General features: G+C 40.1%; 2 protein-coding genes across 7 annotated transcripts; one reads left to right on the forward strand and one right to left on the reverse strand.

Annotated features, from left to right (window-relative positions):
• The first annotated feature begins 5,764 nt into the window (after positions 1 to 5,764).
• On the forward strand, positions 5,765 to 18,376 carry Sec71 (ADP ribosylation factor guanine nucleotide exchange factor Sec71). Of its 3 annotated transcripts, none has more exons than XM_076442309.1 (14): positions 5,765 to 5,921; positions 6,026 to 6,351; positions 7,875 to 8,374; positions 8,492 to 8,886; positions 8,957 to 9,361; positions 9,569 to 9,925; positions 10,948 to 11,259; positions 11,437 to 11,678; positions 11,749 to 12,029; positions 12,713 to 13,043; positions 13,608 to 14,204; positions 14,372 to 14,592; positions 14,815 to 15,018; positions 15,101 to 18,376. In XM_076442309.1, exons 2-14 carry the CDS (start codon positions 6,234 to 6,236, stop codon positions 16,226 to 16,228), a joined length of 5,091 nt encoding a protein of 1,696 aa, XP_076298424.1. In that variant the 5' UTR covers positions 5,765 to 5,921; positions 6,026 to 6,233; the 3' UTR covers positions 16,229 to 18,376. The 3 variants fall into 3 exon arrangements, with proteins under 3 accessions (XP_076298424.1, XP_076298426.1, XP_076298423.1); XM_076442311.1 differs by having other exon boundaries at positions 5,774 to 5,921; positions 6,012 to 6,351; XM_076442308.1 differs by having other exon boundaries at positions 5,821 to 6,351.
• Positions 18,331 to 25,525, reverse strand: Oseg2 (intraflagellar transport protein Oseg2). Of its 4 annotated transcripts, XR_013010888.1 has the most exons (16): positions 25,403 to 25,525; positions 25,032 to 25,322; positions 24,784 to 24,927; positions 24,588 to 24,700; positions 24,323 to 24,508; positions 23,838 to 24,251; positions 22,968 to 23,597; positions 22,383 to 22,829; positions 21,525 to 22,263; positions 20,900 to 21,460; positions 20,393 to 20,836; positions 20,009 to 20,332; positions 19,521 to 19,937; positions 18,842 to 19,453; positions 18,570 to 18,764; positions 18,331 to 18,465 (listed from the first exon to the last, which is right to left on the reverse strand). XR_013010888.1 is itself a non-coding variant. In XM_076442307.1 (14 exons), exons 1-14 carry the CDS (start codon positions 25,068 to 25,070, stop codon positions 18,627 to 18,629), a joined length of 5,208 nt encoding a protein of 1,735 aa, XP_076298422.1. In that variant the 5' UTR covers positions 25,071 to 25,357; the 3' UTR covers positions 18,368 to 18,626. The 4 variants fall into 4 exon arrangements, 1 of the variants encoding a protein (XP_076298422.1); XR_013010887.1 differs by lacking the exon at positions 25,403 to 25,525 and having other exon boundaries at positions 25,032 to 25,356; XM_076442307.1 differs by lacking the exon at positions 25,403 to 25,525 and having other exon boundaries at positions 18,368 to 18,764; positions 25,032 to 25,357.
• Between the last annotated feature and the right edge of the window lie 304 nt (positions 25,526 to 25,829).

Raw genomic sequence — 25,829 nt, forward strand, 5'->3', positions numbered from 1 at the left:
AAACACCTGATCAATCCCTACATGATTAATTGCATTTTTAAGAGGCATTGAAGACTGCTTGTTAACTGGGAGTTATTAAATTTTTCATTTTCTTCAGAGTCAGTAAGTTCTTTATTTTTTTCAAAGTCATTAAGTTTTCCATTTTTCTTGGAGTTATTAAATTTTTCATTTTCCTCAGTGCCGTCAAGTTTTTTCATAGAGTCATTGAAGTTTCCATTTTTCTTGGAGTTATTAAATTTTTCATTTTCCTCAGCGTCATTAAGTTCTTTATTTTTCTCGGAGTCATTAAGTTTATCATTTTTCTTGGAGTCATTGAAAAGTCCCTCTTTGTCGTTTACGCGCTGTCGTAAAAAAAGTTCTGATATGTTGCTAGTCTAAAAATATGATCAATGCTACTTTTCAGTTTCTCAAATAAATCTGCATTTGTCGAATTTTTGCGTGTTTTTCAGTTTGTGTAATTAACATTTTGAACCAAAAAATCGGGAAAAAATCTCAATTATCAATTTCAATTAAATGCAATTATATGATTAAATTAATGCAAGTAAATGGGAAAAATTGACCGAAAATTGAATGGCGCAACGGCTGTTTAAATAACTCGGAGGACTACCTCGTCCGGCTAGACCCTTCATTCCAAATTGTAATATTCCAATATTTCAGTATCATTTTTAATATTGTTCAAGTACTATTTAAAACTATTGATGAGTTTTAACAACAAAATATTTTAAATGGAAAACTAAATTTTGACAAATAAGATACGATTATAGCAAGCTTGCTATAAATGTCGAAAACTCGAGTCTGGCTAGAGACATTCAATTTTCAGGAAACACTATTCTATGATGACGAACGGAGAAAAGGGAAGTGAAGCTCGAGGGTTTCGGTCGCCGTGGAGTGGAGTGAAACATTGTAACATGATACGGGTCGGGTCGGGTATATCGGTGTAAAATAACAGAATATTTTTTAAGAATTATTATTTTATATTAAAACGTTTGTAGCTCATTGCAACGTCGACCGATTTTGACGAAATTTTCAGAATATGTTTAATTGACACAGATTTACAAAACGTATTTTTTAAATTTTCAATGTCGGCCCATATAAAGATGTTGTAAAATGCAATTTTTTGTAAGTAAGTAAATACGTATTTATTTATTTATTTCAGCCTCGTGGCCCAGAAATTGGACATGGATTATAATTCTCGAAGCCATTCATCCCTCTATTTATCCATTCATCCGTTCCTCCACCCATCCATCCATATCCCATGCCACATCAAATACCTTATTGTCTATGTGATCTATCCCAATGTCTCCCCGCTAATCCTGCCTCTCTCTTGATTATCCCTTGTGATTAATTCTTTCCTTTTTTTCTCTATACTCCTAACCCATTCTACAATTTCTCCCACTCTTTTCTCCTGTACTATCTTTTCTATACCTATGTTAATTCTTTCTACCCCTTCACAGTCTTCTGCCAGGTGTTTTAGTTTCCCCAAGTGTCTCTCATTTTTTCTACAATTCCGATCAGTTACTATTTTTGAAAAAATTATTTTCACATCCTGTACTAAACTAATTGTTCTAGCTTCCCAAAAAGTTCAAATCGTATAGTATAATATTAAAAAAGTTATCATTTTTAGAGCGTCCGAAAATTTTTGCGAGTCACAGTATGTACATATATCGCGCACAGAACACAATTCTTCTTTCTATTAAATCGCATTTCTTAGGTCAAACAATTGCGTTTTGTAATGTATAATAACATGTAATAACGTTAAAAATTACTTAATATACACCCGCGGTAAAATCAATAAGTATAACTTTCCTCCTCACAGCAGAAACGTCGAAAAAATTTTTACAATGATGTCCCACAATAAAAAAATCTGAAAAAAATTGACGACACTGCCTGCTGTAGTACTTTATCGAGGAACCAAACAGTAAAAAGCATGTTTTCATATTTTCTAGAAATCTATATTTTTCCGATTTTTGGGGGGTTTTTCATTATTTACGACCACAGTTTGCAACCAAAAAATCTGAAAAAATTCTATAAAATGCGTCTTAGGATCCAAAATATGTAACATTTTTTTTAGAATTTTAGAACGTATTTGAGACCGGAAAATTGCGCTCGACTGTGCAACAGGCCTAACGGTTCTGGAGAACCGATTACACTGTCCAACACCAAATTTGTTTTCAATATACTGTTGGGTCCTTCTTATAGAGTTTTTTGCGCTGATTCCAAATCTGTCCTTAATTTTTCTCCTATACGCACAGTTTTTGAAAAACATGGCTTTGAAAAAAGAACATATTTTTCAACTTTAAACAAATATTGTGGTTATTATAAAAGATATTGAATTGTTCTTTACAGCAAAAGATTCTGTAGACTTTCCCGAATACAGTGATATCCAATATTAATACATTATGATTGTTTAAACATGTTTAAACAATGATTGGAGACACTACTTTTGCACCAATTTTTGAGGATATTTTTCAATTTATCTCAAAAAATTAGGGTCCAGCGGAAAATCGAACTATACCACGCGATAGAGCAGACTTTTATCTTGAGAAACCAACCTTTCAAGTTTGTAACGTCGACGTTTTTTTCGAACCAGAAAACAAAATAACTTCGCCCGACATGAGCCACCAGTGGCGCGGCGAGGCGGCCTTCGTCGTCGATTTTCAATTGTTACTTTCAACAATTGCGTCCGTTGCCGGTTGCGGCCCGCGCGTATTCTTATGTTTTCACTTTTGGCCCACTGCAGTCCGCGGGGGTTGCTCATCTCACTGGTTTAAATAAATAAATTTATATATTTTTCTATTTGTGAATTATATTATTCTAATAATTTATTGTGAAAATAATTGTTTAAATAAATAAAAACAAATAACAAATTTGTATAGATTATAAAAATCTATTTATTTTAACAATAAATTATTGAAATAACAATTCAAATAATGAATATGGAAACAAATTATAAAAATTTATTTATTTAAATTATTTTAACAATAAATTATTATTGAGAAATAACAATTCAAATAATTAATATAGAAACAAATTATAAAAATTTATTTATTTAAACAATTATTTTAACAATAAATTATTATTGAAATAACAATTCAAATAATTACTATAGAAACAAATTATAAAAATTTATTTATTTAAACAATTGTTTTAAATTATTGAAATGGTATTTCAAACAATAAATATAGAAACAAATTATAAATATTTATTTATTTATAAATTGTTTAAATAATAAATATTAGGTCGAACACAATATAGAATACAGAATGACAGAGAACCGAAATCCGGAACCGAAATCCTGAACCGAAATACATAATATCGGTTCTCCAAAATCGTAACCGTAACCGATATAAGCCAGAACTGCCAGCCAGTACCGATATTCTCGTAACAGTTATAAGTGTTATAACATAACATCATTTCGGTTCTTAATAACTATTTCAATCAGAACCGAAAAATAACAGTTTAAACAGTTATTTTCATAACCGTTCCAATCCCTGTCTGTAGCGTAGATTTACCACTATTTTAATATACTATACGATTTGAACTTTTTTTGGAAACTAGAGCAATTAGTTTACTGCAGGATGTGAAAAGAAGTTTTTTAAAAAATTGCAATTGATCAGAATTGTAGAAAAAATACTAAAAGTTGCGTTTTACAACTTTTTAATGTGGGTCTATCTACAGGGTGATTCACGCAATTGTTACAAGTCATAACTCCGTTTTTATTGCATTTACAAAAAAATGCCAAAGGAGAAAGATAAATGGTTCGAAGAGAACTACATCTGTAGGCCTTTCGATTTTTTTTAGATGCAGCAGTGCATGTGCAATTAACAATTGCATCATTTCTTTAAATAGAAATGCATATTGTTTTTTACACAGATCGATTCTTCTGTTCATCCTACGTAAAAAATGATTAGGGTACACACGGCAAAAAATTATTAGATCTCGAGATATTTTCAAAAAATGTCTTTATTGAAGAAGATGCTCAAACGCTTCTCCATTACATTCTAAACATTTCTTATAACGTTTTTTTATTGTTTGCATAACTGCGTTTATACATCAATACGTTGGCCAGCCCGTGCACCTGATTTAAGTCCCCTTGACTTTTTCTGTGGGGTTATTTGAAAGATAGAATTTATTCAAACCCCATAGATTCTGTAGAGAATCTGAGAGAAAGAATCATAGTGGAATGTTCAGCAATAACTGCAGATAATTTAAACGCAGTTATGCAAACAATAAAAATACGTTATAAGAAATGTTTAGAATGTAATGGAGAAGCGTTTGAGCATCTTCTTCAATAAAGACATTTTTTGAAAATATCTCGATATCTAATAATTTTTTGCCATGTGTACCCTAATCATTTTTTACGTAGAATGAACAGAAGAATCGATCTGTGTAAAAAACAATATGCATTCCTATTTAAAGAAATGATGCAATTGTTAATTGCACATGCACTGCTGCATCTAAAAAAATTTAAAGACCTACAGATGTAGTTCTCTTCGAACCATTTATCTTTCTCCTTTGGCATTTTTTTGTAAATGCAATAATAACGGAGTTATGACTTGTAACAATTGCGTGAATCACCCTGTATAATTAAAATTTAAAAAATACGTTTTATAGATTTGTGTCAATTAAACATATTCTGAAAATTTCAGGGTAACCCTAAAGTTATTCTTCTAAATTTTCGTAGAAAGAATTGGTTTTCAATTTGGTTTAATTAATAATAACTGTGCCTAAAAATATGAAAAAAATTGGAGACAATATTGATGACAGTAAGTATTTCATCATTAAATTAATTTCCAAGATGGTGGCTTTTAAACATCGATATAAAATCTGTGTTTCTTCGAAATCTTCCGGCTTTTCTATTTTTTAAAACTAGAGTTTGCAACAAAGGCTCGGGAAAAATTAAAATACTTCTATGAATATAATTTATATTATTAGAGATTTGTATATTAGTTACATATTTGATATAAAACAATATAAACTGTATGTCCTAATCCTGGCCAATGATGATGTACGATCTGATCCAGTCTAAAGATGATGTAGGATCTGATCCAGGCTAAAGATGATGTAGGATCTGTTCTAGGCTAAAGATGATGTAGGATCTGATCCAGGCTAAAGATGATGTAGGATCTTGTCCATGCTAAAGATGATGTAGGATCTTGTCCATGCTAAAGATGATGTAGGATCTTGTCCATGCTAAAGATGATGTAGGATCTTGTCCATGCTAAAGATGATGTAGGAGCTGATCCAGGCTAAGTACTAGAGTAGGGGGCAGCACTATATGGGCACGGCCAAAACCCGGGCGTGAGCACTCTCATATACTCTCTGCTTCATACTTTTTTCATCCATTTCCTGCCAGAAGTATGAAGCAAATAATTATAAAGCAAACTATATACAATGCAAATAGTAATTGTTTCACGGTTATATTGAAGGTTATCTAAATTAAGTCACCGACTAAAGGATAGACCTATCATCCAATGTATTTTTGTGGCCCACTTTTCGGAGGCCACGTAACCCCATTAACATTTTCATTTCGCCTATTTGCATGCAAATAAAGCGATAAACGCGAAACGTTTCAGAACAGAAATAGACCTATTTATTTGTTTGTGGCACGAAGATTCTGGCATAAACTCGTCTAAATCGCGTGAAATGAAAATGGTAATGGGGTTACGTGGCCCCCGATAAGTGGGCCGCAAAAATACATTGGATGGTAGGTCTATCCTTATACCTCAGCTAGAAATTTAGATAGGAGTTTCGCCTCTACACTGCGCTGTCGAGGAAAAGATTCAACGTTGCGCCGCGAGATGTTAGCGTGTTCGCGTGTAACACGTTCGTCGTCGGGGACTCTCTACTGGTTCCCTTACTGATCCACGAAGCTGCTGTCATTTTCCCTATTTCGTCATCGTTTCGCGTGATTTCGTGGAGTACGTTCCGACACGTAACACTGTGACGAAACGTCAAAAGTTTCTTGATTAACAATCGTCCGTTGACTTCGGAATTCTTTGCTTATCTAGAGTTTCGTTGTCAGTGCTTCAGAAGCTGCCAGTGGTCAAAGAGGAGGAGACGGGGGTGGAAGAAGAGGAGGAGGAGGAGGAGGGCTCACCTCCGGGAGGTGATCGCGAACTATGCACGAGACACCGGTCAGGAAGTCACGGTCGTGAAAATGCGTGTCTCGAACCGAGTCGCGTGTTCACCCGTGCCAGCCTAGCGAAGGACTGAGCTTGGCCCAGGTGACGATGCAAGATAATTCCAAAGAGATGTTCATCATTCGAGCATTGGAAAAGATCCTGAGCGACCGGGATGTCAAACGGTCGCACCTCTCTCAACTTAGGAAGTCCTGTGAGACTGCACTCGGTAATCATTCTCTCTGTCCCTCTCTCTTTGTTTGGCTAACTATGCGTAGAATCTAGTTCAATATGTATTTACAAATCCTAAACGTTTGCTGTCTGAGTCACATTTCATGAGCGTCGAATGTGACTAGGAGATGATAACTTTGTTGTGTCGACTTTGCGTAGAATCAAGTTCAATATGTCATTAATAGACTCTGGATGTTTATGCAAAATAAAACGTTTGTACATCAATTGCAAGACGCAGGAGCTAAATATAAATCTATATTCTTCATTAATAATTTCAACACTTTACCTACTGGAAGTCTATTAATAGGATTTTCAATAATTGTGCTGTACCAAAAGAAAGCATAGAAATCATCTTCTACATTGCAATCTTAAATGAAACTATTAGATGACGTTATTGAGGGTGATTTGTTAGTTCATAATGAAAACTGCTGTTGCTATTGAAGGTTCCATTAAAAAGTGTTTAGCCATGTACCATAGATTTTTCAAAATTATGCAATAATCACTAGTAATGTGTTAATGTGGTGAAAATAATATATTAACACTCTTAAAGTCTTTTAATACTTTCACTGTTTTAAATTGCACTCGTTCAGTTTTGTTATAAATGCATAAAATCCAGAGTCTAGTCATTAAGAATCCTAAATGTTCACTATACGATCTACAAATGCTACTCTATATAACTACAGTCTGTATACAGCATGATAAACATGTATAGTTGTTGACCAGGTGCCAAGAAATTCAGAGTCAAAGAAATAAGTCTAGTTTCTTAGAAATAGATGCTTTTTGTTAGTCGATTATATACACTACAAAAGAATAATATGAATGTAAACTCAGATGTCACAATACCATGCAAGAACTATTCATTGATGGAGTTTATTGCAGGGAAAGTACATTCGATCAAATCGAATTCTACAGCATCATTATTTTCATTTTATTCTTATTAGTTTCGTGTTGTTCATTATCAACTGTTATCTTTTCATTGACCTTGTTCTGAGTGCACTGTAAGGTATAAAAATAAGCCTGACAGATTGTAACTATACTATGTTCTTCTTGCCATAAATACATAGTATTTTAGATAAAAATGAGAATTGCAAGATGCTATACATATATTGTGATTGATAGCATTTCTTGGTCTTCACGGTGAGGCTTAAATTGAATTATATTCATATGACACTTAATACATTACATCATCATAGTCTATTCTTAATTCTTCGATGCTTAGTCTAACTGCATAATTAATCTTGGAAAATATAAAGCAAGATTATTTTTTAAAAGTTACTTATTTTATTAAACATATGCAGAATGTCTAAGCCTGTTTGGTTGTATATTAAATATACACGTACAGTGTACATAAAAATAATAGCCAATTAGCATATGTCAATAATAGATCACTCTTTGTTCTAGTTTATTTTTACATATTACTATTTTTACTTTTTATCTGGTAGGGATGCAATTATATCTGTAACGAATGCATGTACGCGCAAGATAATTTTTCTAGATTCACAAATACATTCTGATTTTCAGATAACTTGCGCAATGAGATTAAGGAAGTGTCGGGCACGCAGGTCTCGACTGCGCTGCCCCAACCCCGCAGCGATTCCTATGTCATCTCTGCAGAGAAGTATTTTTTACCATTCGAATTGGCCTGCCAGAGCAAGTCGCCACGAATTGTGGTCACTGCTCTGGACTGTCTGCAGAAATTGATCGCTTATGGCCACCTCACTGGCAATGTACCTGACTCTACCGAGCCAAACAAACTACTGATTGTCCGGATCGTTGAGACAATCTGCGGATGTTTCATAGGGCCGCAAACGGACGAAGGTGTTCAATTGCAGATAATAAAAGCGCTCCTGACAGTGATGACTAGTCAGCATGTCGAAGTTCACGAGGGTACCGTGCTGCTCGCAATACGCATTGTTTACAGCGTTTATCTGGCCTCTAAGAACCTGGTTAATCAAACCACGGCTCGCGCTACGCTCACCCAGATGATCAATGTGATTTTCGCACGGATGGAAACACAAGCAGTAAGTTCATAAATGTGCCAGCGATTATGAAAGCGGTATAAATCATACATATTTTGATTCGAGATATTTCTTTTATAATTGCTGGCACAATTGTAAGCTAAAGAATGCTCTTTCCAGGAAGAGGAGAATATTAAGAACGAGATGGAACACACAGAAGCCGTTGTCAACGCAACCAACTGCACTAGCGGAGAGCTGGAATCTGAGACAGTGAACAATGAGGAGACAGCTATGGAAAATAATCAAGAGTCGCATCTGATTGTTCGAGGGATCCTGGAAGATGTAGTCAATTCTGTGGTACCGGAGGATGCGACCATTGCAGCGACAATAGTTTCAGAGGAAGCGAGTTTGGACCAAGTGCCTATGGACGACAACTCCGACGAGGCTGTGGCAGAAAGCGACAATATGGTCAGGGCGAAGTTTACCCATGTCCTGCAGAAGGATGCATTTTTGGTCTTCAGAGCACTCTGCAAACTTTCTATGAAACCCCTTCCGGATGGCAATCTAGATCCTAAGTATGTATACAAGCGAATACAAGGTTTTGTATGACAGATACGTTTGTAAAATGCATTGGGTCACTTTAAGGTCACACCACCTCAGGTCAAAGATCCTTTCGTTGCAACTGCTTCTGGGCATACTGCAGAACGCGGGACCAGTGTTACGTTCGAACGAGATGTTCGTGATAGCTATAAAACAATATCTGTGCGTAGCGCTCTCGAAGAACGGTGTTTCATCGGTTCCCGAGGTGTTCGAGCTGTCGTTGGCGTTGTTCTTGGCCTTGCTAGCTCGTTTCAAAGTGCACTTAAAAATGCAGATAGAGGTCTTCTTCAAAGAGATCTTCATGAACATCCTCGAGACTTCCAGTAGCTCGTTCGAGCACAAGTGGATGGTGATCCACGCTTTAACGCGCATCTGCGCGGACGCTCAGAGCGTCGTTGACATATATGTGAACTACGATTGTGATCTATCGGCTGCAAACTTATTCGAAAGGTGAGGAAACATAGTGCAGTATTCTATCCGTAACTGTAAACACTTCGGGTCTCCAGAGATACTCGACACCTCGCTGGCTCGGTTACTGGTTCCAAGGGGGATCCCCCCAGTGGTAGGGATAAAATTTGAACAGTAACGGAGAGAATACTGTAGATCGTAATGCGATCGGTATCTGCGACGAAACGTTATACGAATCTTATTTTGCAGGCTTGTGAATGATTTGTCAAAGATTGCGCAAGGTAGACAAGCGTTGGAACTGGGTGCCTCGCCTAATCAGGAGAAATCGATGCGTATCAGGGGCCTGGAATGTCTAGTTTCTATTCTGAAATGTATGGTCGAGTGGAGTAGAGACTTGTACGTGAACCCGAGCGTGCCGGCTGATCAACAACTCCCTTCGGAGCCACCAGATCCTCCTGCTGAGCCGCCATTGCCCCGTTATGGCAGCGCAGGAAGTCTGTCGTCCGCGAATTCTAGTCTGGCAGGGAACAAAGAGATCCCGGACTCTCCGGAACAATATGAAGTGCAGAAACAGCAGAAGGAAGTCTGGGAAACCGGAATTGACATGTACGAACCGAAAATCTCTAGTCTTTCATCCTTCATCCTGTTCACTCGTCCTGGTCTGGGGTATCAGGCTGACTCGAAACAAAAGAGGGTGATTTTGCAGAACACCTATCTACCCTCTGATTTCGATGATTTTTGGATACGTTATACAGTAATGTCCAACTGTTTCCGCTACGTTGCTCATTCCACTGCTGCCTCGGTCGCCGAGCAGTGTAAACACGCCGTGTAATCCGATACTGGACGAGTATATCGGTGTGAACTACTAATCCAATTACAAAACTTCTTTATTTTTCATTATTTTTTTATGGGACTTTGGGTTCTAACAAAAATGATACCAAATATGATATAATTCCGATGATATTTACTTGTGTAACGAATGTTGCGGACGCAAGGAAGAACAATGAATTGTGTCGGCGCGCTGCGACTCTCCACGTCTCTTTCTTTCCCATACGCTGTCCTTTGCATCGAAAACTTTCATCGTTTTGATGGAATTATGTCATATTTGGTATCATTTTCATTAGAAAAGTACCACGAATATGTTGGTCAAAGTCCCATAAAAGAATAATGAAAAATAAAGAAATTTTGGTATTAGATTAGATATGTTTACACTTCTCGGCGACCGATGCCTCTCGAGCTTTGCTGTCCTTTTCTACGTTCGGCGCTGTCTTTGAAGCCACAAAAAATAGTGTCCCGTTTATATCTTGGTCGCAACACAGAACCGATAAATGACTTACAGTCGGACATTACTGTAAATAGTATCATTTCGAACAATAATCAATATTAACTACAGAATTTACTGTAGTGATACTGATAATTCCTTTGCGAATATCTCGGAAACTAAGCGAGACCGCCGCTAATGTTCAAAGGAAAAAATTCATGGGAGGATAGGTGGCTGTTTCCGTAGGTTCATCCTAAAAAGATTCGATAGTTGACGAGACCGCCTGGTATCTTATAGCCGCTGAACGACTAGGAATACGGTTAAATGGGCATGCTTTCTATTAATTAAGTGGTATTCTTACCTCTAGTTTTAATCGAAAGCCAAGCAAGGGGGTACAATATCTTCAAGAACAAGGTCTTCTAGGTAATTCGTCCGACGACGTTGCCCGCTGGCTTCATATGGACGAACGACTCGATAAGACCGCGATCGGCGATTTTCTCGGCGATCATAATCACAATCAGGTGATGTACAGCTATATTGATCAAATGAATTTTGCTGACCGCGATTTAGTTACAGCCCTCAGATATTTTCTCGAGGGCTTCCGGTTGCCCGGCGAGGCCCAGAAGATCGATCGACTTATGGAGAAATTCGCCAGCCGGTACTGCGAATGTAATCCGAAGTGAGTGCAAACGAGAAGCATGGCCTATCCCCTAATTATTCAAATTAATATCACCTTCAAATTAGAAATAAAATTCTGTTATGTGTTTATCATTTCAGTCTTTCATATTTAACTATTTATTTTCTATTGAATGTACTACAGAACAGAATTATAGTTCGTTTCTGTTTCTTTCTGCAGTAATGGACTATTCACGAGCGCCGACACCGCTTACGTGCTGGGTTTCTCCATAATCATGCTGACGACCGACCTTCATTCGCCGCAAGTCAAAAATAAAATGACAAAAGAGCAGTATATCAAGTTGAACCGACGCATTAGCGATAACGAAGACTTACCCGAGGAATATTTGTCAAAGATTTATGACGAGATTGCTGGTAACGAGATTAAGATGAAATCAAATCCGAACAGGCCTGGGAAGCAAGGTAACATTCCCGTTCTTAACTGACCTGGAAGGGAACGAATGAAATTCTATTATCCCAACCGATGTTTCAGTAATATCCAGTGAAAAGAAACGACGTCTGCTATGGAACATGGAGATGGAAGTGATATCGACCGCAGCGAAGAATTTAATGGAGTCGGTCAGTCACGTTCAGGCGCCATTCACTACGGCGAAACACTTGGAACACGTTCGGCCGATGTTCAAAATTGCTTGGACACCGTTTTTGGCTGCGTTCAGCGTCGGTCTTCAAGACTGTGACGACCCTGAAATAGCCTCTTTATGCTTAGACGGCATCCGATGCGCGATTCGCATCGCTTGCATATTTCACATGACGGTAAATAAGTTTGCACGATCTCACAGTGTTTCGATCGATGCTAATTAGCTGGATAAAACTTTTTGTACTTTTCTCTATTCTGAAGTAAATTTTTATAATGGAAACCAGCGGCGAAAGAACGTTTTATTGTCTTAATTAATTCCGTTAACTCTATATATCAAAGGTAGGCAATAAACGGAACAATGTTTGTTGGTAGCGTTAAAGCAGACTTATACTTTCTTTTTGTCTAAAAAATTTTAAATGCGGAAATCTGCGGAAATTAACAATATTTATATTTTTAGTGACAGTGATTGCTATTTCACGATCGGAATTTTTGGAAGTTTGAAGGAATTTTCGGAAAGACAATCATTTTAATGGATTGTATAAATATGTTTTGGAGAAATCGTGTATAGATACGTTATGTGAACAAGTAGAAAAATCTATACGGGTTAATATTTCCAAGATCTGCACACTTTGTTTTAGTAATCATAAAACAGGTTTTGTCCAGCTAGCACCTCGAATCTGAGCACTGTGGGTCGATAGCAATTCTGCTTCGTAATAATCGACTATTTTATTGTCGAAGATAAATAGAATATTTAGTAGCTCGAAGGTTCTAGCCGACAGAATCTAGCATATAGCGATAATAAAAAAAAGCTAACAAGATAAAAAAATCCTTGGTGCGAATATATTTTTTTTTAATGCAGTTGGAGCGGGACGCATACGTGCAAGCGCTGGCGCGATTCACTTTGTTGACTGCAAACTCTCCCATCACCGAGATGAAGGCGAAGAACATAGACACTATAAAGACGCTGATAACCGTGGCGCATACCGATGGAAATTACCTTGGCAGCTCCTGGCTGGATGTTGTCAAATGCATCTCGCAGTTGGAGCTCGCTCAATTAATAGGGACCGGAGTCAGACCACAGCTTCTGGGTCCACCGTCTAAACCACACTTCCCGTCGCCATTAGTCACTTTCAATCTGACCCATAACAATTCCCATCAAAGCAACAACTTGAATCTCAGTTCCCTGGACCGTAAGTGCAGTTGTACTACCGGATAAGATGGTCAAATAGAACCCTAAAGAATGATAAATCTCTATATATAATAAATTTAATATAAAATTAGAAATTTCAAGATTCGAATTTTTTAAAAATTGATCTTGCAGTTAAAAATTCAATAAAATATTCACGGTCGTGTGTGCTGTTCGTTAGAACAGAAGATTTTCTTTGGGGCCTTATCGAATGGTATGATGAAAGATCAATTTGGTTTAGGGTAGAGTACCGGGGTCTCTCATGAGGATACCCCAATATATTTTACTCGATTATTCTATTCGTGTTACCTGGTTATCTACACTCCACCGCTTAGGCTGTTTACCTCACACGCTGCATAATAGTAGTAGCATAATCTCACTCGCTCTCCAAACTAACAACTCGGCCGCGCATTCGTAGTCTACGTCACTGCATTCCTGCCAGGGAACTGTTCGTGTCATTTCACCACAGTACTAGCTCTAGTTTAGGGGCAGATTTGACGACCTTATCCAGCCATACCGGTCATAAATGAGCGACGCGTTGTGCTGACTTGTTACTTTCGAATTGCAGCAAGCGTAAAGGAGTCAATAGGGGAAACAAGCTCCCAGAGCGTGGTGGTAGCTGTCGACAGGATCTTTACAGGATCCACCAGATTGGATGGAGATGCGATCGTAGAATTCGTGAAGGCTCTCTGTCAGGTGTCCCTAGAAGAATTGTCCCATCCAACTCAGCCTCGCATGTTCTCGTTGACCAAGATCGTCGAGATCTCCTATTACAACATGGGTCGCATCAGACTCCAATGGTCCAGGATCTGGCAGGTGATCGGAGACCACTTCGACAGAGTCGGCTGCAGTCCTCGTCAGGAGATAGCGTTCTTCGCAGTGGATTCGCTGAGGCAACTGGCCACGAAGTTCATCGAAAAGGGCGAGTTTGCGAACTTCCGGTTTCAAAAGGACTTTTTAAGACCGTTCGAGCATATCATGAAGAAGAACAGGTCGCCGGTGATTAAAGACATGGTTGTTCGTTGCGTCGCACAGATCGTTCACTCGCAGGCTCCTAACATTCGATCAGGCTGGAAGAACATATTCAGCGTGTTCCATCATGCTGCCAGCGATAGGGACGAGGCTGTGGTCGAGCTGGCCTTCTCGATGACGGGAAAGATTATTAGTGAGTAGAAACTTAAAAAAGAACTCCTTAACAATGAAGGAACAGATGTTATTCTTAAGGGGTAGACTCGTTTCTAAGATTGCAATGGTGCGGGAGGCGTCTTCTTATTTCTCAATGAAATTATTTCTTAGAAAAAGATTCTTCGTAATACGATGCTTCTTTCGCAGACGAGTTCTACGCAGAAGACTTCAGTATTATGGTAGACTCTTTCCAAGATGCCGTCAAGTGCCTCAGTGAGTTCGCCTGCAACGCCTCCTTCCCAGAAACAAGCATGGAGGCCATACGGTTGATAAGATCTTGTGCCTCATACATTGACGTCAACCCGAATCTATTTGCAGAGGGAATGATGGATGACAGTGGAATGGTGTCTGAAGAGGATAGAGCTTGGGTACGCATATTTATATTTATATTTATATGCGAAGCAGGAATAATATAAAAATTGATTTCATCCCTTAACGACTTTGTTACATTGGAAACAATATTACAACATTCACGAATTTTAAATATCTTTTACCGTTCTATATTTCACCCAACCAATTTCTTCACAAATGCATAAAGATCCGCAGTCTACTAATGATGTTCGAATAATTACGTTTCATGTTTTGTCCAGGTAAGAGGTTGGTTCCCGTTGCTGTTCGAATTATCCTGCATAGTGAGTAGATGCAAACTGGACGTGCGAACACGAGCATTAACAGTTCTCTTTGACGTTGTGAAAACCCATGGTGCATCGTTCAAACCTCACTGGTGGAAGGACTTGTTCCAAGTTCTGTTCAGAATCTTTGACAACATGAAACTTCCTGAGCAACATACAGAGGTAAGAACTATCAGCATTCACTTTCACGAATAAACGAAGTTCTTAACGAAATTAAACAAACAATTGCATTATCAATTTCCAGAAAGCAGAATGGATGACAACAACGTGCAACCACGCCCTCTACGCCATCGTGGACGTCTTCTCTCAGTTCTACGACACTTTAGGGCCCCTCCTACTGGAACAACTATACTCTCAGCTACTCTGGTGCGTGCAACAGGATAACGAGCAGCTGGCACGTTCAGGTACCAACTGCCTCGAAAATCTGGTCATCAGTAACGGAATCAAGTTCGACGAGGAAACCTGGGAGAAAACCTGCGTGTCCGTGTTGGACATATTTAAGAGCACGTTACCGTCAGCATTGCTAACTTGGAAGCCGCAGTCTCCTAACAAAGAATCCGACCTCGACGTGATCACGGGAGAGGCTGACGGTCACATGGGCATTCTGAAGAGGAGCAACAGCTCCCAGAGTCTAACGAATGGCGACACGCTGAAGAACAAGGTATTCTCCGCGCTGTTAATCAAGTGCGTGGTCCAGCTGGAGCTGATCCAGACGATAGACAATATAGTATTCTACCCGGCCACGTCGCGCAAGGAAGACCAGGAGAATCTGGCGCTGGCGCAGGCTGACATGTTCAATGGAAAGTCCTCTGAGTTAGGCGTGAGAGCTGGGGCGGATCAACAGAAGGAGGAGCAGGGCATGTACTGTGCTCTCACCACCACGCATTTACTGCAGCTAGTCGAATGCCTCCTGAAGTCCCACCGTTTCGCCAAAGGTTTCAACTCGAACCATGAGCAACGGAACGTTCTATGGAAAGCCGGCTTCAGAGGCAACGTGAAGCCTAATCTGCTGAAGCAGGAGACGCAGTCGTTGGCATGCGCTCTGAGAATTCTTTTCAAGATGTACAGTGACGAAGCTCACAGAGCGGACTGGAGTAAAGTGGAGGCCAGACTGGTCGAAGTAGCGTGCGAAGCGTTGGAATATTTCCTAGCATTGTCGAACGAGGCTCATAGAGAAGCCTGGACCCCCATCTTGTTGCTACTTCTTACTCGAATTCTGAAGATGAGCGACAACAGGTTCGCTGTTCATGCGTCCAGCTGCTACCCGCTGCTCTGCGAAGTTATGTGCTTCGATCTCAAGCCGGAATTAAGATCTGTTCTACGGAGATTCTTCTTGAGGATCGGCCCAGTGTTCAGGATCACCCAACAATAGTCGCCGTAATGGATTAGAAGGAAAATGGCCGTGTTTCTGATCGCTCTAACGATGTATAAAGTTGATTCTTGTAATTACGAGGTCATCTGTGATGACGATAGAAGAATCTTGTATAGTCGAACGAAGGAATTTCAGGGTTTAGTTTCTCAAACTTTAGGCTGTCTATCCTGCCACGATCATAGAAAGATTTGTTACAAAATGATAGTCGATTGAAACTCGTGGCTCTTGTATTATAAGTTTTAGGTGCCATAGCTAATTGGAGTTTTGAAAATGTTGACTTGATTCTGGTAGGAGCTTTTCTAATTTCTATTTTTCTGTAATATTATGTATGTAGATAGCGAAAATGATAGACAATATTTGTTCTCTTTGTGCAATTTATAAGAATCTTCTTTATACACGGAAAATGTATCTGTACTGTACGGAGCGAGGCAACTATTTCGTTTAAACTATTTCCTCCGATACGGGAATCAAAAGAATGTTACAGGGGTACGTGCAAGCAGGACGATACGAGGAATGATGTTTTCAATGAAGCATTAGGAGAAGCATAATGTGTATGTATTGTATATGTTTCGAAATCTTCTTTGTATTTACTACGGTCTTCATTTTTATAAGGAAGAGCCTTCAATGGAGGACCTATATATCCAGTCGATTTCGTATACGCAGGGTGTTTCATAAATAACGCATTTTCTGGACGCGAAAAGTTATCTTTGGCTTATTTAATGGTTTTATCGATAGGTTGCAATTCTAAGGAAATATTCCCCGGTATACATTCTTTTAATGTTGCTTCGTCTATCTGGGTTTCCTTTAAATAAGATACACAGCGTTAGCGCATTATTATGTAAAATATAAAGATAAACGTTACCGATATTAACACTAGGTTTATGGAACACGTCAGGAGTGTTCAAGAGCTTGAACAGCAGGGTACGCACAAACAAACAAGTAAAGAAGTCTAGTTTCGAAAAAACTGCATTGCTAATGTTTATGCATCCAATTCCCAGGTGTATATTAATTATTGTTTACGGATAGGGTAAAAAAGAACAAAGAACGGTTCGACAGAAATTAATAGTCAATTTATTTACATAGCGTCAGTCGTGAATAAAATGTTCCCCAGAAAATGCGCTGTTTATTAAATATTTTGTATATTTAAACATAATCATATACAAAGTGTCTCTCGAAGTATACTGTATTATAGGCGAGTCAGAGTGCTGAGTGGAGAATAAGATGATTTTCCATATTTTTATAGAATCGATTAGCGACCCTGAGACCACCTCCTGAATAAGTTATAAAATATATATATATATATTCGTGCCCCGTATAGCCAATGTAGACGCTTCAACGATTGTCTTGTTTTGGACTTTAGAGATCTTATTTTTTACGGTACATTTTTCGAGACACTATATGTATATCTGAAATACTTAGGAAACGATGGTATAAGCGAGAAGTGGCGGATACTTAATTGGAAATAAAACAGTTCACGACGACGACAGCTTTCTTCCGCGAGAAACACGTTCATTCCGGAGAAAATTCGGACTTTTGAACGCAGTGGACGAAACACTCTACATTTTTCAACCAACTCTAACTATAACTCTCTCTCTCTCTCTCTTTCTCTCTCTCTCTCTCTCTCTCTCTCTCTCTCTCTCTCTCTCTCTCTCTCTCTCTCTTTCACTTTCGGTTGTGCCTCACACAAATATCTCATGTCCAATTCTGTTCGGTACACTTGCGCTCTCTGTGTTCAGTTCCGATCAACGGAAACGTCTAAAGCACAGATTTTTAATCAATTTTAGAAGACTCAATTCACCGGAGAGAAAGAAAATAGTATTTTGATACTATTCGGTTTTCTTATCTCTAGCTTGTACTGTTGTTTTATTTTCCACACATACAGCCTGTGTATAAATGCAAAACTTGCATAGTCATCACAAAGTAGTCATATAAATATCCATCGCGGATAGGTGTTCAGACAACGAGTGATAGTTATCTTGATATAACTCGCTAGGGTTTCGATCGTTGCATATAGATTCGATAAAAACATGAGAGAATCCCATGGACACACGTTACATGTATATTCACACCTTATAGAACTATTTATGCTTAAGTTAGATTAATTATTTACATAATGCAATATTTAAATAAATTCTAGAGAAACAAGAACGAGCATTGTTGCCTTTATATCTCCTGCTAAGCGAAAACATCAACACTAATTTATCGAACCAATGCATCAACACTAGACTTCTGATCACCTGCAATTAATTAATCCATTAATGGCAAATCACATAAAAATTAGACTTGTTTTTCGTGCTCTAGAGTTGCTTTACCGTGCGAGCTTTGAAATGAAAAATTTTACCTGATAATTATAATCGTGAAAAGATTCAATTCGGTTACAGAATTGTGTAAGACGTGTTCAGAAAGTGTAAGTGGGCACTGCCCCACACCATTCTTGAACAAATGCTAGAATATCATTCAGATTCGAGTCTTGGGGCGCCTGGCGAGCTGTGTTGATTAATTTCGTCCAGTCGTCACGGTCAGAAATGCGTTCACCCTTATTAAAACAATTACGATCAGACTTCTTTATTGAAGTACATGTTATCATAAAAATAGGTAAAAATATTCCTGTACCTCAGAAAATCGAATTATAGAACCTCGTACGGGGTAACCAGTTATAATGCAACCTTGAATAGGTGCAGACTCAGCAGCAGGAGACGTCAACGAGCCCACATAAACTCCTCTATGATCAGTAGGTAAAACCTGTTCCACCTTCTGATCCATAGACACCGCAAGCACCCATTCACGGACTTCTTCTCTCTGCTCCGATGTTACACCTAGAGAATTTGGTAATGGCACTTCCACAGGGAAGTCTGTAACAGCTAGATCATCGACGTCAAGCACAGTACTGTCTCCTTCTTCGATACACTCTTCCAGGTCCAGAAAGTGATTCAGGAAGACGAACGCTTCGCTGTTCAACCCTGCTGTTCGTGCTTCGATACCAGCTTCGTAGTATGCTCTATCAACGAGGACCAGATCGGTATACCTCAACAATGTTATAGAAGCCTTCAGAACTAATCCAGAGAGCACAGGGTAATCTTTGCATCCACACTTCACTGCAGAATAGTGTGTCGATTCGAGCAGTCTTTCGAACTTTGATTTGGCTGCATTGGGAGTGTTCAAATTCTTCGTGAGATCCAACAGGACTGTTCTGAGCAGCGCCAAGTGTTTATACTCATAGTATGCCTGTTAGAATTTGAGTTTAAACAATATTCTGCAGTACAAATAGATCAAATGTGCCATTAATCCTAACCTTAGAGTGCAGAACATTTTCAGATATCTGTAAATAGAGATTGAAGTTTTGTGAAATCGGCGGTGTCCCATACTTCGCGTACAACTGCAGAGCCTCTAAAGGAACATTCGCTTTCAAGAGCTGTACTGCTCGCTGCGCGACATATTTGTGTAGAGTCTGAGTGTCTTGGTTGCTGGCTGCCTCGAATAGTTGATTCCATTGTCCCCTGTTAGCTAATATCTCTAAACCAGCGTCTGCATCAATTTCCACCAATCTATCTATCTGTCCATCCCTCAGCATCGCATCCTTGTATTTTTCTTCTAGATAGGGCTCTATATCCGGCGCCAACTCTCTCACTATACGTCTGGCTCTTTCCCATTCCCCTACCGATGCCAGAGCATCGATGGCGTCTTTCAATCTGTCTGCTTGCAGGAACACCTGCGAATAAAAGACACAAATATAGACAAAACGTTGAAACAGATAAAAGCGGAAAATTATTCGATAAAAACCTGTGCAGCCAGGGCATGTTCGCCAACAGAGAACAGTCTCGACCCAAGATCTCCTCCAACTGCAGCTGCAGTTTCCGAATCTGCCTGATGCAGGAAAATCTCAGCAGCCCGGATCAGAGTTGGTCTAGAGGCTTGTGGATCTAAGATCAAGATATCCAAGGCCGCCTTCACTTCTCCGACTTCCAACCACTTCTTGGCTTCCTCGAAAGCGTTCGCACCAGCTAATGAAGCGCTCTTCTGCCCCAATTCTCGTCTCAGGTTAGCCTCTTGGCTGGGCAAGTACTCTCTGCAGACTCTTAACGCTTCTGACCACATCCCAGCTTTCTATAATGTTTAAAACACGTTCAATCTAGTGAAGAAACGTTCGCACCAATACACGATTACCTTGTAATGATCTATAATCATCTCAGGCTTGTGCGCTCTTAACAATAAAGTCTCTGCGAGCGAATAGTCCTGACCCTCAGCAGCTTCGCTAGCTCTAGCAACCAGAACCTGAGTAACTGCGTCCTGATTCAACGACTGTGCTATATCTTCAGCTGATTCCCAGTCATGAGTGTGTATGTACATCTGCACAGCCTCCATGGTTCTTCCCGCGTTGATGAACTCTTTCTCAGCCTCGGAGAAACGACCTTCGTCCTCTAAAGCCATTGCGTGTCTGTAGTGGACCTCCTTCTTCTGTTCTGGCGTGCCATACTTTGCAATTTCCAGGGTCCAGTCGAATAGGTTTGCTTCGCAAGCCAGCTGAAGACAGCCGTCCAGGTATCCTAATCTCATCAGCAATCTTGCTCCAAGCTCCGGGGCCAAGGTGCGGGCCCACATCAAAGCAACCTGCAAGCAAAATATTGTTGAGTTTTCTATTTCTAGACTCAATCAAATCTTTGATAGACCGACCTGTTGAGCAGCGTTGTCTCCAGCATTCTGTTTAGCCACTCTCAGAGCATCTTCCCACATATTAGCTGAGCGATAAGCGGTTACAGCACCTCGCCAGTCTCCGGCAGCAAGGTAATGCTCTTCAGCTTCTCTAGGCTTGCCCGAAGCGTTCAACTCTCTTGCCAAGTGTACATGTGTCGGTTCCAGTAGGTCCGATCTGTACTTCGCCACGAGTCTCACCATGTCTGTCCGACGACTTGCCTTCTTGTACATTGCTATGGCAGAATCGTGCTCGCCTATCGCAAGATACAACTCCTCCGCATGCTTCAGGTCACCGGTCTCGTAGAGAGCTCCTGCATGTTTGGCTAGGACTTCGTTGGCTTTCTCAGCGTCCATGTATTCCTGTGCTACTTCATGAGCACGACTCCAGTTGCCACTTTGTATGTGAACGTCCACAGCACGTCTCGCGTCCCCTGCGCGAATGTACAGCTTCTCTGCAATGCTCTTCTCGCCTATGGAGGTGAAGTATTCGGCCAGCTTCTCGCATTGCTTCCTGATAGTAGGGTCATCATCCGCGATAACCTATTTCAGAACAGGACATGTGATCGAATCCATTTTGACGCATTCTGTAATATTTAAAACATACTTGGACAATCTGCAGCCCTTTCCTCCACTGATGAGCATTTATAGCAGCGTCCAGGGCCAGCGCAGTCTCCCCAGCTTCAATGAAATGATTAATAGCAGCGTCATAATGACCAGCCGAGGCCAAATGCTTGCCCCAGTCTCGTTCAAGGTCTACCACCATGGTGGGATCTACTTTCCTAGCCAATTCCAGCGCTCTCGCGAATACTCCAGCTTGAGCGTAACATCGTATTGCTTCCAAATACTCCGAGGTCTTCTCCAGCAATTCCCCAGCGAGCTCCATCAAATCTGTTACTTTCAAAACCTTCACAATCTCATTTACAATCGACTTCTCTTCCAGCAGTTCTTCATCGGCTAGAACCAATCTAGCTGCTCGTCCAGGTCGACGAGCTTCTAAGTACAGTTTGACAGCTCGTTGAGGATTCGTCGGCTCCAGAATAGCTGCAGCCCTAGCTGCCTGTCCGCTCTCAAGGAGCCACGTTAAGTGTCTGTCCCTGAGTTCTTGCAGACCTGGCCATCCACGATTCTGTGCCAGGATCAGCGCGTCCTCCCAGTGCCAATACTTCTGGTACATGTCGAGAGCTTGGCTCAGCTCGTTTTGCTCCAAGTAGATTGCCTCCGCCGTTTTCAGTTCGCCGTTAAGTATCGCTAGCTGTGCCCAACAGTCTGGACTGGAAAGGGGATCATCGTTGCCAGTCTCTGCACTGTATTTCTCGCCAGTCTTCACGATGTCCTTGAGGAACCTGCAAATGCACTAGGTTTAACGAAAGCCTAGATATATTAAGTTGGTGCATATGAAATATGTAACGCAACTAAATGGTTGAAATTATAACATATTTAGATATATTTCATTTAGCAAAACCTGGAGCAAGCCACATCTCCTAGAGCAGCGTAACATCTGGCAGCTACCAACAATTGCCTAGTAGCCATGGCGTTTCTGGCTACGTTCTCCCACATAGCCTCAGCCTGGGGTCTGTCCGCCAGTTCCTCCAGGAACAGCAGAGCTCTGCCAAAATCATTGTCGTGCAGGGCTGTGCCGAACTCGACCAAAGGCTCGTCCAGCAGGTAAGCCACTTTTCCGCCTATCTCTTCGACAGTGACCGATGTTCTACCATCTTCCCTGACAATGTCTACTGCGTCTCCACGAATCGGGATTAGGGTGGCAACCTCTGGGGCATCGACGTTGTACCAAACTGCTAATGTTTGACACGTTTGAGCAACGACCACGTCGCTGCCTAGCACCCAGGAAACAAAGCTGACTCCGGTTAGCAGCAGGGTTCGACTACCCAGGTCGTCGTTCAACCACAACCTGTATTAACGAAACAGACTTCAGCTTTCAGGAATAGATCGTGTACAAATTTTCTAGGCCAGAAGAAATGTCTTGATTGTGAAGTTGCAACAGGTTCTACAAAGAGTTACAGTTCTCCATAGACAAGTTTCTAATTACCTGGCCCTCTTGTCTCGCGACAGCAGTCTGTGACCAGTTTCACTCAACTCCAACCAATCCACGCGAACATCGTGAGAGATCATTGCTACAGTGACACCAGTTATCAGATCAACAATGCGTACAGTCCTAGGATCCAACAAGTAAGCCAACCGCTTATTGTCAGCAGCACCTGGCACCTGTCTCTCGTTGATCCTGATACTAACTACATGAGGATTCACTGCTTCTGTTCTAACAGAACCCAGTGGTTCGTTGTTCCCGTACTCAACAATAGTCAGCTCTCCGGAGCAGAAAATTAGGCAGACTCTTGGAAATTCGAAGAAGAATTTTTCGCTGTTGCTCTTGTCCTCCCAAAGAATCTCGCTGATCAGATTCAGTTCTATGTCTGCGAGTAGCAGCGTGCTAGCTGTACGAGCTACCACATTGTTATCAGCACGTCCTAGAACTTTGACATCCTCTATTTCATGGCCAGTCTGTGATCTGACGATTACTGGCCTGTTGCCCTCTTGCAAGGGACGAATGACTACTTGATTGGGGCCCACGTAGGCTACCTCGTGGCTGCCTCTGATCACTGATCGCTTCAGAACTGTTTCGAACTGCTCCACCGCTCCGCAAAGACTGCCCACCACCAGTCTGGAAAATATTGTTCGATCTAGGAGAGAGGTAACTCTTCACTGTCGAAGGAGACAGCTACCTTACTTTTTGAAACGGCTCTTGAGCAACTGAGTTTGAAATTAACATTTTTTATATCGCAACCCTATTAAAAGGATTTTCACTAATGGTGTTGTATCAAAGGGACGCTATTGCTGCCAAAGGATCTATTAAGATATAGATTAACATCCAAGGTTTCATAGAATAATTGTGTTGACCAACCTTGATCCGTCGCGTCGCCACGCGATCGCAGTGACAGTATAAAAGTTGGGCAATGATTTCGAGTTCGCTTCCTCCCAGATGGAACGTCTAGGACTCCAGTCCAGGATTCGTATTTTGTTCCAAGATCCAATTGCCACGCTTTGCCCACTGGGGCTACAATAGGCCACTGACATCTCCTTATCATTCTCACGACTGTAATCGAAGACTTTGGTGATCTTTCCACGAGAATCGTAAAAGGTCACTCGTCTGTCACACCCTGCTGCCAGGATGTGAGACTGGGGCCAGGCCAAAGCATACGCTGGCACAGTATGCGTGCAAATGCGTCCAGAAGGTTCATGGTTTCCATCTTCTGTTAAATTGTATTTTATGATGCTGCCGTCAGCGTGACTGGAGAGGAACGCAGTCCCTCTGACACTATAATTTAATACCTTTTAATACTTTTACCCGAGTACTTAATGTAGATAGATTATAGGACTAATAGTTACTTTGAGGCCAGTGCAATTGTGATCGAATCAGCTGTATAGAGGGTCTGGGCTTTCTGAGACTTCGGTAAGGCTGCACGAACTTTCCCATCCATCAAACCTACAATAATGGGTCCTTCGGAGAGCCAAATTAAGCAGGTTACGGAAGAACTTTGGCGAAACTTGTTGCAAATTACTTTCTTGTCCCCCCTGTCGATTAAATGTGCAATGTGAAATTAAAAATGTGTTAGTAATAGTTATGACTATGAGTGAACTTCAACGCGTGTACCATTGTTCCCCAATTTTGTACACGTAGATTATGCAGTCAGATTGACCCACTGCTATTTTGGTTGAGTCTGGGGAGAATGCTATACCTTTGATCACATAGCTCTTTTTACCAAACTGAAAGAAGACGTCATTTTCATTTTTGAAAAGTTTTCTATTATTGCTAGAGATTTTTCTATTATTGCTCAATAATAGCATACCTTAGAATCGACAGGTTTTGTGGGAAACCTGTCCCGTTTCACACAGTTCTCATCGAACAGATAAATAGAACGGTCAGAAGAAGCAACAGCAAGTTTCAAGTTGTTCGGTGACCAGACTATACCGACTACTCGATTCTCATATTCCTATTTTACGTTGAAAGTTCAAGTCGATATTAGAAAAATATTAATTAACACGTGGAAATTATTTAATTCTGACAAGAAGTTGTATGTAGAATGTAGATACTCACATATGGGGGCATGAGATTGCCCAAGTATTTAAGTAGCATGATTCCTGATTGATATAATACCAGAAAATTGTAATAAAAATCCTGTAAAATTAGCAATCAATTGAACGGTTTTTCGTTCGCATTGTTCCACGTCGGAAATTCCATGTTTGTCTGATGTGTATCCGCGTGAGCTGATTTGTATACGCTTTGGTCGCCTAGCAACAGCCTAGGCTGGAGGAGTTTAAATGTGGAGGGAATTGGAATTGAATGCAAGAGACTCCGTTCCCATTCAAAAAACATATTCAATCCATCCTGAAAAGTGTATAAATTAAAATTAAATTAAATTAATTTAGATTGAATTTCAATTAAACTAATTCAGTTAACACACTTACAATAGATCAGCTTATTCGTGTTCAAATCTTTGAACAGGATTTTCAAATAAATTAAAGCAACTAATTCCTACAAGGTGCAGTCTCAGACAACAAAATCGAAGCTGGAGGAATAATTAACGTTTATTCAGTTTAGTCGTTTAAAAGAAATTGGCACGCTTCAACCGAACAACACCGTTTAGAACTTTACACTCTACAAGAATAAAAATTCGAGGCCTTTCTCTAAGGTACTAAAACGTTTTAGCAACTACAGAGAAATCTATACACCTATTATCATCGATTATTGAAATCCATTTATCACAAGTCGCACAATATCAAATCATGAATCATCTCCGAAAAAGAACAATCTATGGTAAAATCATTTGCACATATAAGAGTACTTATAGAAACATTGGGCCTCCAAACTATATGTATATTTATATATATAGTC

This window comes from Lasioglossum baleicum, chromosome 18, assembly GCF_051020765.1.
Source record: "Lasioglossum baleicum chromosome 18, iyLasBale1, whole genome shotgun sequence".
Lineage (NCBI taxonomy): Eukaryota > Metazoa > Arthropoda > Insecta > Hymenoptera > Halictidae > Lasioglossum > Lasioglossum baleicum.

Excerpts from the sequence above, each read along its gene's own strand:
- Sec71 (XM_076442309.1), top strand. The coding sequence starts at position 6,234 with ATGCAAGATAATTCCAAAGAGATGTTCATCATTCGAGCATTGGAAAAG. Across the intron at positions 8,887-8,956 it reads GATGGCAATCTAGATCCTAA|GTCACACCACCTCAGGTCAA; the intron begins GTATGTATACAA and ends GGTCACTTTAAG. Across the intron at positions 12,030-12,712 it reads CTTGCATATTTCACATGACG|TTGGAGCGGGACGCATACGT; the intron begins GTAAATAAGTTT and ends TTTTTAATGCAG.
- Oseg2 (XM_076442307.1), bottom strand. The coding sequence starts at position 25,070 with ATGCTACTTAAATACTTGGGCAATCTCATGCCCCCATAT. Across the intron at positions 20,837-20,899 it reads GAGACAACGCTGCTCAACAG|GTTGCTTTGATGTGGGCCCG; the intron begins GTCGGTCTATCA and ends TTTTGCTTGCAG. Across the intron at positions 19,938-20,008 it reads AACATGCCCTGGCTGCACAG|GTGTTCCTGCAAGCAGACAG; the intron begins GTTTTTATCGAA and ends TTTTATTCGCAG.